This window comes from Calypte anna, chromosome 20 (genome assembly GCF_003957555.1).
Source record: "Calypte anna isolate BGI_N300 chromosome 20, bCalAnn1_v1.p, whole genome shotgun sequence".
Taxonomy (NCBI): Eukaryota; Metazoa; Chordata; class Aves; order Apodiformes; family Trochilidae; genus Calypte; species Calypte anna.
The window spans coordinates 7,772,629-7,788,894 of NC_044265.1; the positions used below are offsets into that span (position 1 = coordinate 7,772,629).

Here is a 16,266-nt window from a genome sequence, read left to right on the forward strand (position 1 = left end):
CCCGGTTTAATATCTGACAACTGCCCCATGGGATTACAAGCCCACCTGGGCAGGCAAAACATTTCAGCCAAGGCGTAAACATGTGGAGAGAAAGTTTGCTGGGTTTTCATCAACTCTAAAAGCAATGAAAAGCAGAATTTACCTGGAAACTTTCTAATCTTCACAGCAAAAAAGGGTAAACTCTAATCCTCCTTATTAATACTTGAATACTCTTCAATGTTCACAAATAGTGGGACTTGCTGAGATGCCCTCCTCTTTTATTTACAACAAACAAAACAGAAACCCAAAGAGAACAAAACCTCCCTGATCCTCCCTGGTTCTGACATATTTTTTAAAGAGAGAACCACCAAGCAGGACCTGTGCACTGCTTTGCAACCACCTTCCTTGGTGCACCACAAGGCACAAGAGGTGGGGAGATTCACCTGAAGGGTGATCACCTTTAGCTAATGCAAAATCCAGGGGGGCCTCCCCACATTTATAATTTATCCCTTGATTCTTCCCATCACTCCAAAGATTTAAAATGAAGATGTTCATCCAGCTTTAAATGCTGGACTCCAGCCACAGACTGCATGGAGCAGAGAAACTGCTTGTGCACTCTTTCTAGACTGTCAGGAAAACATTGAGATAGCAAATTTATTTCATGTACTCTCTGTAGAACTTCACATATTGCAAACAAATTGAGTTATTTAAGATAACAGTACCATCCAGCTTTGCTAATGCTCTAACTAATTCCAGATATTTGTGCTTTTTTTTCCCTTAGCCTTTCCTATTTCAGTAAAAAACAAAAAAACACAACAGTTTCTTTTTCTTGCCCTGCTGCTGGGCTTTTGTCTCAGGTTAAGACACCTAAAAATCCTACACTATAATGCATGTGCAGTGGACTGTGTCTGTGACTGTGTTATGATCCTAATTCTACAACATGTCCTTTTCCACTCATTTCTCTGTAACTTAAACCTTCTATTTCAATTCATTAATTTAGGAAGTCAGCGAGAGTACTGTTTGCTGGGATCAGATAGCAAACATCTCTGTTGGATGGATTTGTGGAAAAAAAAACAATGTTTAATATAAAAAAAATAGTATATTTTTTATCTTTAATTTGCCTGAGAAAATTGCATCATTAAGTTCAAAGCAATAATTGTTGAAAATAGTTTTCTATTTTTTGTATTTCCTGGGAGCTTTTTGATCATTCATGAAACTCTCAGACTACTAACATTAGTTCCCTGCTTGGGGCACAGTGAGAGATTTCAGGCCTGACACAACAGAAAAAGGGAACATTGCTGTAGACAGTCTTAGAATTTCATTTTCTGTCTCCCATAAAGGGCCATGATCTTCAGCCCTGGTTCCTTACAACCATCAAAACCAATGCACAAGCCATCTTCTATTCTCATTCTACATGCTATAATGCCATCTCATCACAGTTTCTACAGCAAATTGTCCTGGCCAGAAGACTACTTCATTTTTCAAGTAATTTGGCTGATTCTGAGCACATATAGATCAGCTTACACAATTACAACACGTGGGCTGTAAAAGACATCTACTGAAGAGAAGAGCTCTTGCAAGGGTCGCTTAAGATAAAATGTCAGCCAGTATATGCAGCAGGATTCATGGACTGGGGCAACACTTGCTGTGGACTCAGCTGCCCAGGAATTTTGGCTCAAAATATTGCCCTTTTTAAGGCCATGCTTGTCAAGCTGCCCCATTTTTCCTGCTGTGGCCTGGCAGTGTAGAGCTGTTCATTGTCCTAGAACTGATTGCTAGGGACTCCCTTTAGCAAAGGATTTACTCCATTCCACTGAGTCTGACTGCTTTTCCTAAGCAGGTCCCATACTTATTAATCCCAGAAGTACTGAGCTCTCACTGCAGCTGCAGGGCAGAAGGAAGGGATATAAGAAACTATAGATTCAGAATTGCATATATTTATTTCAATCTATTGTGCATTTTAACTGTATCTAAATATATATTTAACAAATCATCACTATTGTCAGCTCTCAGTTGGGAAGATAATAACTATCTAGAGATATGTGATTTCCTTTTTACTTTGGCAGGGGGAGAGGTACAGGAAGATTGACAACATCACTGGGTCCAACTTACTGCGCTTTATAAACAAGACTTCTAGAGAGTGGAAAATCCAAAATCAGGAATTGCTGCTGAGCTTATTTGCTAGCTTGTGATGCAGTGGGAATACTGGAAAGTGCAAGTTAGAGCCATATCACTTCTAGAGCCTCCTTGTTTGCTTCTAAAAGTGAAAGTAGTAAGTTTGGAAAAAAAAGGAGAAGTGATTAGCCCAGAGTTGAAGCAAATGTCTGCAATGAGAGATTTATAGAAGTGCTGGAAATCAGAGCTGTGAAGCAGCACAGCTATCATCAGAGTAGCAATTAACCTTGTTGTTATTCCAGTGGTAGGAAAGCCACAGGAAGGGATGTAAATTAATATACTGAGATAAACAGGTAAAACAAGTACATGTGGCCATGGGTGCTTCTAGAGGCTGAAAGACATAGTTTTATCAAATGGATTTTGACCATCCTTACTTCGGGCCTTGACAGCTGCATCAGTTCAAAGGGCACACTGAGCACCACCTCCTCTCTTTAGAATGCACTGCTGAACTGAAAGATTTATGGTGGATCTACTCCAAAGATGTGTGCTTTCTGTTTGGGTTGTTCCTCCACCACCCACATCGTCCAAGCAATGATTCATGATGTCCATGTGGCCACCATAAGAGTTTGGCAGTGGAAAGCAGAGTCCATTTGCACATTTCTCCCAGAGAAACAGAAAACTTCTTTATCACTCTTAGAGCAGCAGTTACCAGTACACAAATGGGAGTAAACAGAATGCAACCAACAACATCTGACTTGCAAACTGTTACATGACAATTAAAAATAAATAAAAAGGGGAATTCCAAATCTTTTCTTTTTTTAACTGCATTGTAAGATCTGGGCTCCACCCAAACACTAACACCATTGACCTCCAGCATATTCCAAATCCTTGATGGCCATAAGACTGCTTTTCAAGCTCTCTCTTCCAGATCAAAATGCATTTTAAAAATCTCTGTCTGTAACCCAATCTAGTTGCTTACTCTGACCTATTCTTATTTAGCTGGGCTCAGTTACATATTTCTGAGTTTGGATCTTAAAACTCCTCCAGCCAAACTCTGCTTTTTTGTGCTGGACTGACTCTACTGAATTCATGAGTTCCCTTGATTCAAAGCAGCCACAGATTGCAATCCATTATCAGGAAGAGATAACCTTAAAAAGAACTGAAATCTATAATGCTTGCATGGTGGTAAACATCATTAAGAAAATGAATGCTGTTTATCCATCAGCATTTCAAACAGACTCCATCACTTCAAACGTACTTTGTTTCAAAAGTATTTTATCCCCTTGCTCTCACACAGAGCACGGAGCTCCAGCCCCTCCGGTTCACTTCCTGCTGCCATTTCCTGTTTGAAGCCTAAAATGAGAGATTTCTGCAGCCTTCTCGCTGGTGAGCTCATTGCAATAGTTTGGAGTGTGCATAATACAACAAGGCAGTTATTTTTATAATGACATTCCAGTGTAATCTGGGGAATATTCTTTGTTTTCCAGGTATTCTTAGGGAAAATCACACAGATCTGTAGTGCTGTGTAGCAGAGAAGTAAAAACTATCCATTACTGTTCTTAGAAGCATGCTCTATTTCGGGCACAAATATGAGCAAATATGAAACAGAAAAACTGTTTCTCTGTGTTGCTAATAGTGAGTGAAGAATTGCCTACAAAATCCAGAGGAAATTGAAATAGTTTTTGAGTGTCTGCCTGAGGGATAAAATCTAATTTATAACTGTGACCCCCAGCAGCAGTTTCCTCAGTTTTATAAGGCAGACTGCCTGCTACCTTCGCAGCACCTGGTTCATTGCAGACACTGATTCAGACCCCAGATTCACAGTACACACAGATTCTGGAGTCTATTACACAGCAAACTGGAGAATATCTGATGGCACAATGCTTTTTGGGGAAAAGAGTGTTTCTGCTCTCATCTTAAAACACAACAAGCCAAGTCACAGAGCTCTGTGGAATGTGGTGTGCCTAAAGCAAGTAGATGGCTGTCTACACTGCTGCTCTCAACCTTGTCCGTGACCAGCAGAGCTAAAACTGGTGACAAAAGTGGGAAATGGAGTCCCACTTGCTAGCACAGACACGGCTTGTGAGCTGTTAAAATGAAATCTGAGTAAACCACGTTTCCCCTGCGAGCTGGTGCATGGTCCTGCCCTCACACAGGAGCTATTCTTACACAGAAAGAGGGTGCAACAATGACAAGGTCACAGCAGAGATGCACTACTACCCACCCACACAGGTGTTTATTGTGGCTTCCTTTGCTTCTGAGCAGCTGATCAGCACTTTTTGCAAGGTGCTGTGCAGATCGGATCTGCAGCCAGCGAGCTCCCGGGGTGAGTGCGGGATCCACGTCCTCCTTCCACCCGGTGACATTTCTAATTGATAAATCAGGCTGCAGAACTAGGCCTTTCTGTTCTGTGTTCATGTAACCTAATGCAACAACAGCTAATCATGGACACAGTAATCATAAATAAAAATTTCTGCAGTTTTTCAAGGGGGATGCTGAAATTCACAGGTGCATAAGATCCTAATTTTTCAGGCAGGCTGGGATACACATTAACCTCTGGCAAGCCAAGCACAAAGCCTTAATTCTCAACCTGCTGCAGACAGCCAGACTCAAATCAGCCTCTGCAGGATTTGTATGTTGAGGTCAGCTCCCGAACCTTCCTCACCTTAAGATGCACTTATTAAAGAAAGACAGCTTCCCCTTAAAAACACTTCAGGGCATAACTCTAGGAGGTATCTCTTCATTATGAAACAGTGTATGGATGCACAGAGGATAAACTCCCCTCCAGCACGGAGCACAGTCCCCCAGATAACCCATGGCAAACTACACAGACATATGATTCAAACCACAGATTTGACTCTCTCTCACCCTCTGAATTCCCCCTCTGCTAATCATTTATTCAAAGTCCATCAGCCTCAGACTACTCGCAGAGGCTGAGGGGTGGCAGGGGAGGCAGGATATGGAACACCAGCATGCAAATCCCTGCTCCAGACTGGGCACTGCTGCTAGGGTTAGTCATGCCTCTTTGCTACCAGGAGGTAAAAAAACCCCAACAAAACAACTCCAAACCAAAACAAAACATAAAACCAAACACCAAAACAGTGCATTTTCCCCAGCAGTGAAGAAAAGCTTTAGATGTAGTGTGAAAAATGTTTTCTTTTTACTTTCTAACATCTATTCCAGCCAGAACCTTCTCTGCTTTTATATAGAAATAGGGGCTGGGCATTTTGGATGTTTCCTCAAAATGGCATTAAGAGCTACCACTTTTTAGTATATCATCTCCTTTAATTACTGCAAAGCATCCTTGGGACAGGTACTCTCATGGGCTGCCAAGCATGTTTCCAGTGCACCTTCACAATTCACTGACATTGATGGAACAGTGGCAGCACAGTGGGAAGGAATTAATACATGGGCTTAAAGGGAAGTAGAGGTGCCAAGAAAATTGCTCTGACTGCACAGGCTCATCTGAACCTTCACAGTTCAGAGGCCCAGAGGCCTTCATGCTTGGTGTAAAATAGCATGGCTTGCTGGTGACGAGGGAAGAAACTGGGACCCAGTATGCTTTTTCCCCCCCCACCCCCCATGTCACCAGCTAATGTCCATATATGTAGTGTAACAAGGCAACCAGGTGCCCCTAGTTGCCAGGGAGTGGGCATGAGCTTGTGATAAGCCCATCTGTGCTCATGTGCAGTGGGGGCCCACCCTAATTAGGCACAGGTGGGCTTAACACAAGCTCATGCCCTCCCTGGCAATTAGGGGCACCTGGTTACACTACACATATACATTGATTTTTGGCTTGATTCTACCTTTTTACCAAAGCCATTACCCCATAAGTCATACATTTGCTGTTCACTTAGGTAATGTAATTTCTTAAAGCCCTTACAAGTTTACCAACAGAAAAGTTAGAAGCAACATGTTTTCCTACCAGCAGAAAGCAAACACAAAGTTTACATAAGAAAAGCTGCTGATTTTTCATACTGCAGAGTTCTTTGTCTCACTGAAATCAGTAAGGGATGGCAGAGTTTGTCCCTTCATGTCTGCAAAACTTCAGCAAAATGCATTAAGTGAAGTAGCTCTAGTGGAAAAGAAGCATTGGGCTGTAACAGGGCACTCTTTTCCTTTAATTGAATTTTGGTTTTCTAGTCTTAGCCTACATAAAACTCTGAAAAAATATGAAAGATGGGAAGCAACATATTCTTTTATCTTGGTATGTGTACAAAAATCATTTACCTTGATATAAAAAAACACATTCCCTGCATTTTACCCCCAGACTTCTAAAGAAACCATAACTTTTGTCTGTAGTTCACATAAATTTAAAAAATATTCATCTCAATTATGATTGCTGCAGTAGTGTTCCCTAAACATATTAAAAGAACATAAAGGAACATGTAAAAGTCATTCTGGTTCTCTGATAATATATCCTATTTGTGCTCAGTACCAGTATTCTTGTGAACTTTCCCATACCACAGCTTTGATTTACTCTTCAACAGTGCCTGGAAGGCAAATAATGCAAATATTTGCTCCCAAGTCTAATTTTACTAACATAGTTAAATCAAGCAATTTGGTTTTACTTACATGAACCTGAGTGGGGCCACTCATTTGAGTAGAGTTACACATAAGCACAAATTTTAGGGTGAGATCATGAGACAACAGCACTGCAGATTTGCCTTACCCTGCTAGGGACAGTTAGAACAGAATTGCCTTACCTGATGTTTTCTCTGTGAACACCACCTTGGACTCTGCAGTGAAATTTTGTCCAGTCAGGATCATCTGTTGTCCTCCATAAACCAGGCAGCTATCAATGTCTTGTCTTTCAACCATTGGGAGTTCATGAGCAGACCTTTGGGCTGTGGACAAATTGCAGGCATGAATGAAACCAACTCTGTTTTACCAGGACTTTCCAAATCTTCCCAGAACTAACCATAGATAGATCTTGTCATCGTTACCATCTGTTGACTGCCAAACAGCTTCTCCAGGGTGCTAAATTTAGGTTTGAGAGGGAAAAATAAACTTACTCAAGGCATTTTATTTGGAAACATTCAGGAGCTGGCTGCAGTATTTCAGCTGTTCTGGCCTTACTCCTTGTCCTTGAGAAAGGACAGCTTGGATGAATGAGCTGGAACTTGCCCATCTCTGTTTCCAAATAAATAGCCAAATTTTCAAGTGCAGGCATACTACAGCCCTGGAGCCCAAAAATTCCACCTGCAGAGAGGATTCCACTGAATAACACTGAATTCCTTCAGAATAAAAATAAAAATAAACATAAATATAAACCTCTTATACAAAAACCCACAGAACAGGGACTACACTGGGCTTGGAAAAGTCCATTTGCCAACAAAAGCTCCATCTCCATGTGCAGGCACCAAGCCCTGTGCCTACATCACAAAGCCACACTGGTGAGCAGGAGGGGTCACACCAGGACCCTGCTGCAGCCTGGGCTTTGCACAAGCATGTTTTTCAGAGGCCTGAATGTCTGAGGAGCAGGACCTTGTGCTGCAGACTGAGTTCAGGAAAGGAAGGAAGAGCTAAAGTGGAATCCAAATAGGCACATACATAGATTGAGGATTTCTGATGTCTTTACTGTTCTTAGCCATGAACTTGGAGCATGACTTTAGCAAGTTAATTTCTTCCCCCATCCAGAAAACCAGGATAGCACCATCCCTCCACCTATGTTCCTCTCATCCCATAAAACAGCCATTTGCACTGTCAGAAAAGCTTCGGAGAATCCCGGTCACCATCCCTGCAAGCCTATTCCAAGCGTTTGCTAACAAGCAGCAGGACCTGAAGAAAGTGAAGATGTGAGATTTGTTCCCCATGATGCAAACAGATGGAAAATATAATGAGCTTCCCTGTGACCAGACCAGGTGGGCAGCAGTTTGGGTCTGGTGAACTGTGAGTTCATGACCTGCACTCAAACTCCTCCAGATTCATCCACCCCAACTGGAAAGGTCCCTAGAGGATGCTGCTCATCTATTTCACAGCTGGCTTGGCTGAATTTGTACTTTCTCTGACAAAGAGCCTGCTCCCAAGAGACCCTGAGTACTTGTGTCTTCCCTTCACTGAACACCATTAGCTGCTGTGCCAAAAATAAGGAAATAAATTATCCTGCATGTTCAGCACAGGCCCTCCACTTGCACACAGGCGAGGGCTGTGCTTTCTGCACCTTCTTACTGCTGTGCAGCCTTCAGAAAATCAGATACCAAACAGATCCTGGCAGTGGTAAGAGCTGTGAAGATTCTCTCACCACATGAAGAAAATGCTATTTGGTGGCAAAACTCAGGTAATCTGTAGGTAAGTATCTGTGGAAGAGGGGAGCAACTCTAGCAAGGACAAGCTCAGCTGAACCCTATCTGCCAGCCATGACACAGAAAATTTGCTGTTGTTAAAAATATAGCTAATTCAATATTTCTAAACTTTCTTGTGCCATTTGAGAGATTATATTCACTGAAGCTGCTACTTTTTTCATAATGCTGTATGATTAATTCCTTTCCCTGAAGGAAATATTCAAATACTTGATGAGTTCATAATTGGATTTATCACAGATAGATTTGTAGCTTCAAAGGCTCAAGAGTTATCATTACAAACATGTCTATAATAGTCGAGTGAAAAGGTATTGAAGTTTTGCTCTGGACACTGTCTATTCCTATTCAACCACCAAATTTCAATTCCCAAGCATCCCAAATCACCAAAATTCCAGATTAACCTAAACCTCCTTCAGATTTCAGTGTGTTAAGAGAGAGCTGTGTACCTGACATCTCACAAATCAGTGGTTCTCAAGGCTTTTTTGGGATGAGGAAGGGCAAATTTTAGCCTGGAAATAACCGTCTGACTCATCTGAATTACATTTGGATCTCAGCAAGCTGGAAATCACTGCTGAAGAGCAGCCCTCTGTCCAACTTCCATAGAGCACAGTGTTTGTGTACACTGCAGCCTACCAGGGAGCCGGGGAGAACAGCTGGGAATGTGCATCTCAGCTCCTAGGAAATGCCCAAAACCCTTCTGCCATCCTCAGCTGAGCTGGGGCAGCCTCAGAAGTGCTGCCTGGCAGCCAGCAATGGGCAGAGGTGCCCTGTGGGTACCCTGGTGCAGCTCCATGCTGCCAGCAGCAGCCAAGCTGATGTTTGGGCATGGCTACAGCATGAGCTGCAGGCACCCCCAAAACTGCTCTTATCCTGCCCCAGAAAAGGTCAGGCCTAGAGGTGTACAAAACCACGTGTGCTTTACACACGCTGCAGAATAACACCATTTGGAAGCATTTTAGATGAATTCTCCAATGCAGATAGAGTGCTGAGCAGAAAGGTGGAGAAATACAGGTACCTACTGAGCACTGGACTCCATCTGCCCTGTTTTGTCTGCAGTGTTCTCCATCCACTAGGTGGTTTGCAAACCCTTTCCATCTTCCAAGGTCTATCTTTTTTTTTCTTTTTTTTCCCCAGGCCTATAAGAATGTTTCATCCCATTTCCATGAGCAAGGAGGCTCAAGGTTCACTGTGGACCTGCCTCAACAGGATGACTTTTTTTTCTCTGTAAGAAATATTAATTACCAATAAATCCCTGTCCTCTAAAACTCATGATGGGTAGACTGCATGCAATAATTTCACACTATTTCTTCTCTTCCCCCAGGGGCTGGCACTTCATAAAGTGACCTACAGCTACTGGAGTTTATTAGCTTTGACCACACAAAACACTGTTGATTTAGCCAGTTGGGGTGTTTACTCTCAATAGCAACAGTTACAGACTTAAGGCAGCAATGCAAATGCTATAGAAATCCTCACACTTGGCCTGCAGCAGTGTGTCAACCTATTTACAGGGGACATTGTTTCTCTATTTTATTTGACTGCCTGCAAATCAAGATGTCATGGATGCAAGGTGCCAAGAAATACAATGCACACAGTGACATAAGAAAGGGAGCTGCTTTCTCAGATCTCTGCACCCTGGCCAGTGAGCCTCAGCCTGGGAGGGAAGCAGCCCCCACTCTGCCCCCCTGCTGCCCACAGCCCACCCAGGCTCATACACCCACTGCAGGGGTACAGGGTGCTGCACAGGGGTCAGCATTCATCCCTTTCCCCATGCTAGCAGGCAGAGGAAAGTTTAAGCCAGCCTATAACCCTGGGCTGGCAGGCTGAGTGCTTCAAAGGAGATGCACAAGCCTGGAGGCAGAGTGGTAATCAGGAGTAGGACTGAGGTTCCACTGCAACTCCATGAGAACAAAGCTGGCATTACCTCTGGTTACCTCCAAACTGCCATGACAAGCCATGTAAACAAAAAGATGTGGCTACTTAAAAGAGGTGGGGGTCACAACTTGCACCAGCAGTGCAGCAGTCCCTCCAGGCCAAATGCCCAGGTCCCTCTTTGGACAGCCCCTGGGTGCCCAGAGCAGCCCCAGCTCACCCAAGCTTGCTGGAAGCCTTTAAACCATAGCTCACCATTCCTGACATGCCTTTCAAACCTCCAAAAGGCTCTTAGCTCCAGCCACTGAGTCCTGTTGGATTTGAGAAGAGCAGCTAAAACTGGGTGTCTGATGCTTAAAAGAATTGTGAGCCCTGGAAGCAATAGCAAAAGAGTAATTTGTTGTGGGATTAATTCTTCCACCTCAGTGCAAACCTTAATGAGCCAAAGTAAATATTTCATTCATCCTGTCACACTTTGTTTATTTACCACTAGCTGCCTGGCTGCAGTAGGACTGATAGTTGCAGAGCTCCTGTGCCTAGTGCTTATCCAATGTATTAAGTGTCCTGGAAGACTTTGATCCCATCCATCACATACTGAAGCACCCTGAACTCTCTGATGGGAGGAGAGGCAAAAGCTGGGGACCTGCAGCATGGGAGCCAGGGGAGGACCAAGGCATCTCTAGCCAGCAGGCAGACATCAGTAAGGCACCCCAGAGAGCATCAATCTTCTCATCAGAGGGATGGGATGAATTACTTCCTGGTAAGAGTATGGGCCAGTGGAAGGCTTAAGTGGGAATCAAGTAAATAAAGCAAATTTTCAACCCTCACAGTTAGATAGGAACCCTGAAAATGTGCTCTAAATGCTATGGAAAGAAGAACCTGGTATGAATGACAATGGTTTCCAGTTTGTTGCCAGCAGGACAGCAGTTTGTACAGAGCCATCCAAGAAATAGAGGGTTTTTCTCCACCTCCTTCTCTGCATGTAATTTATTTTATGGTGTCCTTGTGAAGGAGGAGTGACAAGCACTGATGGCAGCAGTGTCAGATAAGTATGATACTTTCTATGAACTGCAGCCAACTCACCAAACCAGCGTGTGATTAATGACAGGAAAACCATGGCCTCGGCTCACTTCTCATGTCGATCATCTCTGTGGGTATGCACAGCATTTCCCTTTAATCCCTTGTGGAGGAGATCTGCTGAGTTTAAATTATGCTCAGAAATCCATGTTCTGTATAACATGCTGGAGTGCTTGCTTTTACCAATAGTATTATTGTGAAGAAAATAAAACAAGCAGGAATTATCCTTGTAGCAAGGCTTGCAGCCTGCAGAAAGGGTGGGCATTTTCCTTCTGACTCAGACTTTCCAGACTGAAATAACTTGATTGCACATTAAAAGTGGCAAATGTTGTCAGAATTAGCTTTTAAATTCTGTGCATTAAGAGACAAAGTTTTCACATTAGAAAACTCACCAGGTTTCCTGTCAGTTGTATTTTGGGCAAACTGTGTGACTGTCTTATAATTGAAATGAAAGGGAGAGAAAATTCCTTTAATTCAACTGGAAGCCATGCTGCTCACATAATAAACATAGCTATGGTTAAACTTGCAAATGAGTATGTCTCATGTGCAAAGAGACCACTCATTTCTGGTTTGGTTTGGGTTTTTTTTGTTTTTTTTTTTTTAAATCCCAGTGAACTAGGGCTCCTTCTTGCCTGTTTTTGTGTTCCAACCAACCCAACTCCCAGCCAAGGAAAAGTGCTCACTGGTTTGCCAAGACAACATTCTTTTACATGACTAGCTCTTTCCTCTGTAGTTATTAATGTGTCACATATCATAGGCTCAGATTGTCTAATATTATGGGAAAATCTACTAGAAGGAGAGAAAAATAAAGGAAACTTCCAGGGAAATTGATTAAAGGGAAATAAGATATTTGACCCAATTTAGTGGAACAAAATACCACCAATAATAGGAACTATTTAAATTCCTCAGATGGATACACAGTTCTTTAGCAATAAGCTTTGTTTGTTTTGTTTTTTTACCACACCTTGGAATATATATTTTAAGAACAAAATTTTAGACTCTCTCTCATGCCAAGTGCAATCACTTGCATTTTTAAGGGGTTCACAAGCACAGCTTAGGATCAGCAAATGTGGATTACAAGAAACAAGAACTGTGACACACTTTGGGAAGGTTTAACCAAGACCCATTAGAATAAAAACTGTGACACAGTGTGGATGATATTCTTAAACCTTACATCTGCCAGATTTGGATAAAGGAGTTTTTGACTGCTGAAAGCATTGAGTAAAACAAGCTGCCTCACAGGTGCTGATGTGGCTGCTTTGATCTCCCTTCAATCCTGCTCCTCTGCTCCATGATGCTTCAGCCAAGGAGTAGAAACCCAACTCCAGAGATCAGTCACTCACCAAGAAATTAATAATCTTTCTTAACAGTTTGAAAATAATTGTCAGGTCTGCAAATATCAAAGCCTTTTGTTGTTGCTAGGAGTGGGTTTGAAGGAAGAAGCTCAGTGACCTTCATGTCTGTGGTTTCACCACCTTCTGTGGCAGCAGCTCTGCCTGGCCCAGCAGGAGCTCACCTAAACATAGATCTGCACCAGCCCAGACATTCAGGCTGACACAACTGCAGGATGACCAATGGTCCCATGGTGTGCAGAGATGCCCAGGCAGAGAGCCAAGGAGCTAGGACAGGAGGTGCTACTGCATGGATGCTACTGAATGGACCCATCAGCTGTGGATCCTGGGGACACATAGCACCTGTGGGACTTGCTGCTATTTCAGGGCCTCAAGTGTGGAGCAACACCTAAAAGAAGGGATTTTTCTCACCCTTCCACCACCACATCTACAAGATGATGGCTTTTTATCCCTAAGTAAGTGATGGACTGTTGCTACAATTATCAGAGGGCTTTCAAATGCCTTTTCCTCCTCAGTGGCTTCAGACCTAATCGGCAGGCAACTGGAGAAAACAGCTACAAGCTGCTGAATGTGCAAGCTTGTCTGCATATGAGGTCCATTTGGAGGCATAACTGATCATTTAACAACGTATCACCTCCTTGGTCCTCCCACACAGCTGCCTGGGGAGGATCTTTCTCCGGATGATGCTTTGAACCTGTGAAATCCCCTCCTAAAACCTGTCAAGTGCTGAATGTGACACAGATGAGGTGGAACCAAATCACCCCGTGAAAAGCAGATACTTCACAGTTCTTGCTTCATTGCAGCTAATGATCTGCTGACACCAGTGGGAGTTTTTAGCTGGGATTGCCTTCTGCTGAGGAGAGCATTCAGCTGTTCTGTTGGTAGCAACAGTGCTCCCGAGGGAACCCCACTGGTAGGGAAGGGGCCAGTTATCTGAAAGCTGCTACTTGCTAAGGCTTTCCCCGGTGGGATGTTATTAACAGCTAGAGGAGAGGAGAGATCTGAAAGGAGAGTCACTGGGGATAAGGGTTCTCAGGTGGCTGAGTCAAAAAAAAAAAAAAAAATTAAAAAAAATAAAAAAATAAAATAAAAGAACCACAGCAGCACAACAGCACAAAAAGGATGCAAGGAGAAAATGTCATGGAGCCCCAGACTGCCCCTTCTTGGCAGAGCATGAGAGCTTACCTGAGGCTGTCAGCTCTGCAACATGTGCTGACTGTCTGGCAGAAGCTGAGATTACCATCTCTAGTGTGATTTAGCCTGCATCACTAATACTAGCTGAAGCAACTAATGGTTTTAACCATCTTCTCAGAAAGGGGCTGAGATCAGGAAGCGCTACTGAAATGCAAAACCATTGCTAAATATGCAACACACGTTCTGAACAGAAGAGGCTTGTGACTGCACAGCACTTCATACTCTATTCCCCCTGAGTTCAGAACAGCATGGTCCTTAGTGTATCTCTCCAAATTGCCTGCATATCCAGTATTCAAAAAATAACTTTTTAATTGGGGAACAAATGCATTTTTTTCTTGTAGAAGCTCTGCTGTCTGATATGTAGCCAACATTTTAATATTTTAATTATAAAAATTGTAACAATTAGCCACTTATACTGCTCCACTCTTTGCTTTTTTATGCCCCTAAGCCTCATCAAAGTAACCATATCTCAGTAGAAATGCTCAGACATCCTAAACAAGCCATTGCAAATATCAGCTACTGTACAAGCAGATCAGGTGTGTACATACCAAAATACAATCTTATTCTGTAAACTATGACCAGACTTCTGCCTGAACACTCTTTTGTGATGAGCACAAGTGGAATGTACAATTGTGGGAGGGTCATAGAAATGCCTGGCTAACTCTTATTTGCTTTTCCAGTAGCAGAATTGGAGTGTGATTTGTACGGGGCTCCCCTTACGACTTTGGAACCATCCACCCTCTGCTCTGGGCTCGTGGTGTCTTTCTGTACAGTGGATGTACAAGTCACACCTGCAGTTTCCCCACCCAAGTAGCTCCCTGCTGCAGGCAGGAATGGGTTGTTTCTACTTGGAAAAGCAGCTGAAGAAGAAGCCAGGTGATCCTTTGTGGGAATTCCCGTCCTATCCACAGAAGCTGCAGTTTGCTGAATGTTTCCTTTAGCAAATGGGCCTTTGTTTCAGCAGGGACATGTTTGGGGTGGAGGCCACTATTGTTTCAGCCATCTGGTTCCATAAAGAATCATAACTGTTTCCTATGGAGAAAGGTGGTGGCTACTCCCACTATCCTCGCTTCCCCATCACGGTGCCATGGTGACTTCAGCTGCTAAAATGATCAGATAGTTGGTATCTTCTCATAAATATTGCCAAGAGACCATACATATCCATCACCCTCTCCTCAGCCTCATCTTGTTTATTAATTTCTACTGTTTTATTCAAACCTGCCATCAATAATGGAGTAGCCAAAACTCTTGATTCCTTATCAAAAATTGGCTCCTCTCTTATTCTAAACTGTTATTATTTAAGTAAAGCCTGAATCTCAAGAAATAAAACTCACATATGAGAAGCTCTTCAATGACTTTCTTCACATGACTTATGAAAGACAGGTTCTGCTAAAGGGGTGAGTCATTAAGCAAAGGATAGGAAAACTGTTTATTATGTATTTGTGAAATCCCCAAACCACTGAAAAGGCACCATTTACCAACAAAAAGCATCACAGGATGCACATGAACCAGCAAAGTAGGTGGAGCCCTTCCAGAAATGACTACACCATGGGGGGCACCCTGTCAGAGGCCTCTCTTTCTCAGGATTCAGAACAAGAAAATGAGTGGGAGGTGCAGGTTTCTCAGCTTACATGCTTATAGGATTTGCCCCTCAGAAATTAAAACTGCAGATTTTCTTCTCTCCCTCAGGGGAATAACAGAACAAGCTGGGCTTTCCCTGCTTCATCTGCAGGCTCCTGAGCTGCACACCCCTGAGCACTGACATCTAGAAAAAAACAATAACCAGGATGCACCTGAGCCTCAAAATTAAACCTGTTTCTCCATTGCAGTTGTGTTCCTACCACAGCTCAGATCAGAAGACTGTGGTCACTCCTTCCTCCCGGCCACAGTGCTAGGATCTGGCCCACGTTTGAATTCAAAACCTCCAACCACCTGCCAGCAGATATCCAGATAACAAGTTCTGGTTGTGCCTCCACTCAAACTAAAACCACTCCCAGGAAGGCAGGCAGCTCACACACTCACGCACAGACCCAGGGAATGCACATACACCCCTACACACACACCCGTGCTGCTCCCAGAGAAGACCTGCTGGCCAGAAGGATCCAGCAGCAACACACTAATCAATAAACTTGGCAAAAGCCTCAAAGTCCCTTGCTGTTTTCACAAGAGCTCTAAGCACCATCTGCCACCAAAACTCGTTTCAGGAAAGGGAGTGCCTGTAGGCAAGAGCTGCAGGTCACTCACACAGTGGCACAGAGGCACCAGTGCAGGAGGAGCAGAGTATCCCCACCTCTGCCTGGCTGAGCAGAGCAGGAGGAGCAGAGCATCCCCACCACTGCTTGTGCATGGTGCAGCTCTTCCCCTCAGCACTAGCCTGG

At 43.4% G+C, this 16,266-nt stretch overlaps 1 protein-coding gene across 1 annotated transcript in view; it reads right to left on the reverse strand.

Annotated features, from left to right (window-relative positions):
* The window catches only part of NFATC2 (nuclear factor of activated T cells 2), a 79,640-nt gene that overhangs the window by 38,216 nt on the left and 25,158 nt on the right, over positions 1-16,266 (reverse strand). Inside the window, 1 exon segment of the mRNA XM_030463293.1 lies at positions 6,801-6,941. Coding sequence (XP_030319153.1) covers positions 6,801-6,941 — 141 coding nt within the window.